We start from the raw sequence: 2,500 nt of genomic DNA on the forward strand, positions 1-2,500 counted from the left end.
GTTTATTCTCGTAGATTATGTTATTTCTATTCCATACATTTTTAAGTTGGTTGAATGCATTGGTGGCCAGCTGCTTTCGTTTTCTGATGCCTTCATTTTCGTTGATCAAATTGCCTAGTTTAAGTACACTTTTCCATTCATTAAAATTTCTGTTGATTTTTGATATTCTGTTTTGGATCGATTGCCTTTAAGATTCCATGCTTCGAGGGTAGTTGATATTATTGGCAAGTACATTTTCGCTTGATGTTCTGATTCAAAGATTAGGTCTGTATTATCTGCGTATATTAATTCACGAATGATCTTCTTTATTGGTGGTAATTTTAGTCTTAGATCTTTCATGGCCGAGTCGAGGTATATCGTGAATAGAATTGGACTCAAGTTGTCTCCTTGGGGGGGGGGGGGGGGGTTGGGGGGATCTAATTAAGGTTAATATTGTTGTTAATTATTTTCCTGATTCAAATTGTTATGCAGTATTTGATAATAGGTATCTTATGAGCTTAACGTGATCTTTGTCCAAGAATGAGTCAAGGATTAATAACAATTTGGTTCTACATATCGTGTTGAAAGCTGAACTCAAATCGATTCCAATTATGGTAAAATTTTGCTTATATTTCTCCGTTCTGGCTTTAAGCCACCGATGGTCCCATACTATGTCTGCATTGCGTCTATCTCTTCTAAACCAGCTTTGTGAAGGTGAAAGATATTCCTCTACCTTTTCTCTTATTCTGTTCAGCGTGATTAAAACATTTCTAAGCGTGAATAACAAAAATCATCTTCTTCTTCTTCTTCTTCTTCTTCATCTTCTTCTTCTTCTTCTCTTTCTTCTTCTTCTTTCTTCTTCTTCCTTCTTCTTCTTCTTCTTCTTCTTCTTCTTCTTCTCTTCCTTCTTCCTTCTCCTTCTTCCTCCTTCTTCTTCTTCTTCTTCTTCTTCTTCTTTTCTTCTTCTTCTTCTTCTTCTTCTTCTTCTTCTCTTCTTCTTCTTCTTCTTTCTTCTTCTTCTTTTTCTTCTTCTTCTCTTCTTCTTCTTCTATCTACTCTACACACTAACAACAACAACTACTACTACTACTACTACTACTACTACTACTACTACTAACTACTACTACTACTACTACTACTACTACTACTACTATACTACTACTACTACTACTACAACAACAACAACTACTACTACTACTACTATAAAATAAACAACAACAATAGCTACTACTACCCCTACTACTACTACCACCAATACTACTACTACTACTACTACTACTACTACTACTACTACTACTACTACTACTACTACTACTACTACTCTACTACTACTACTTCTACTACTACTACTACTACTACTCTACTACTACTACTACACTACTACTACTACTACTACTACTACTACTACTATATACTACTAACTACAACTACTACTACTACTACTACTACTACTACTACTACTACTACTACTACTACTACTACTACTACTACTACTACTACTACTACTACTGGTTTTACAATTAACTACTAATACTTCTTATAATACTTCTTCCTCTCCTTCTACTCTTTTTCCATCTTAAAACTTAAATCATCGAAATATTGTACACATGGCTCCAAAATCTTGTACTATGCCGTGATGTGAACAATTTTTTTGAAGGTTAACTAGGAACCAGAAATAGGAGGTTTTTTTTTCGAACCTTCCAAAATTATTCTTAAATCTATTTTTTTATACATTGACCACCATCTCGACATAGCACTCGGGGTTTTTTTTGGTTAGGTTATTCATTTAATAAAAAATACGTTAATAAATGACAGGCATGATCGATAATCCACGTTCATGTATTAGGATTTAAACCTGTAGATGTTAATTTCAAAGCCGTCAATTTGGATGAATATACCTTCGTATAATATGCGTTTACGTAAAGTGTAATACAATATATTCCCCCCCCCCCCTCATCCTTTCCTGCATTTGGTCTTACTGTAACAGAAAAGAAAAAACAGGAGCAGTGTTCAAGTCTACCAAGCGAATGTGAAGCCCCACTCGTCTGTACCAATAAAGTTTGTGATTGTGACTATGATACACACTATGTGGATGGAAATGTTTGTAAAGAAAGTAAGTATATCATGGCAAAAGAATACTGTAGTCAAGAATCAACAGATATTTTAACCCATCTTTTGTCAGACAGGTAGTGTGCCGGATCTCAACAGCACATGTATATTATTTAATGAATTAATTGTGTACTTACTCTTTTGAATTTTATTATGATGATTATTCAAAGTATTATCCATGATCCCAAGGGATGAAATAAGTTATGAACTGATTCAAATATATGGCTATATATCTGATCATGAACATTGAATTGAAAAGTGTTCCATGCCACGTCTTATTTTTTATGTTTGTAGGAAAACCATTCACCGCTAAGTGTCTACATCAAGATGAATGTCAGGAGACAATATCATGCATCAAAGGTGGGTGCTCGTGCACTGAAGATCAATTTCGAGATGGCGCCTTTTGTAGGCA

General features: G+C 34.4%; 2 protein-coding genes across 2 annotated transcripts in view; one reads left to right on the forward strand and one right to left on the reverse strand.

The window, feature by feature from the left end:
- LOC144959238 (uncharacterized) overlaps positions 1 to 2,500 on the forward strand; it is an 87,170-nt gene that overhangs the window by 73,268 nt on the left and 11,402 nt on the right. The window contains exons 12-13 of the mRNA XM_078891779.1: positions 1,967 to 2,092; positions 2,383 to 2,500. The exon at positions 2,383 to 2,500 is cut by the window's right edge and continues 2 nt beyond it. Coding sequence (XP_078747905.1) covers positions 1,967 to 2,092; positions 2,383 to 2,500 — 244 coding nt within the window. The remainder of the gene's footprint in view (positions 1 to 1,966; positions 2,093 to 2,382) is intronic.
- The window catches only part of LOC144959083 (uncharacterized), a 107,873-nt gene that overhangs the window by 34,194 nt on the left and 71,179 nt on the right, over positions 1 to 2,500 (reverse strand). The gene's annotated exons all lie outside the window — the stretch shown is intronic.

Source organism: Berghia stephanieae, chromosome 13 (genome assembly GCF_034508935.2).
Source record: "Berghia stephanieae isolate SIO BIC M18660-M18661 chromosome 13, UCSD_Bste_1.3, whole genome shotgun sequence".
NCBI classification, from domain to species: domain Eukaryota; kingdom Metazoa; phylum Mollusca; class Gastropoda; order Nudibranchia; family Aeolidiidae; genus Berghia; species Berghia stephanieae.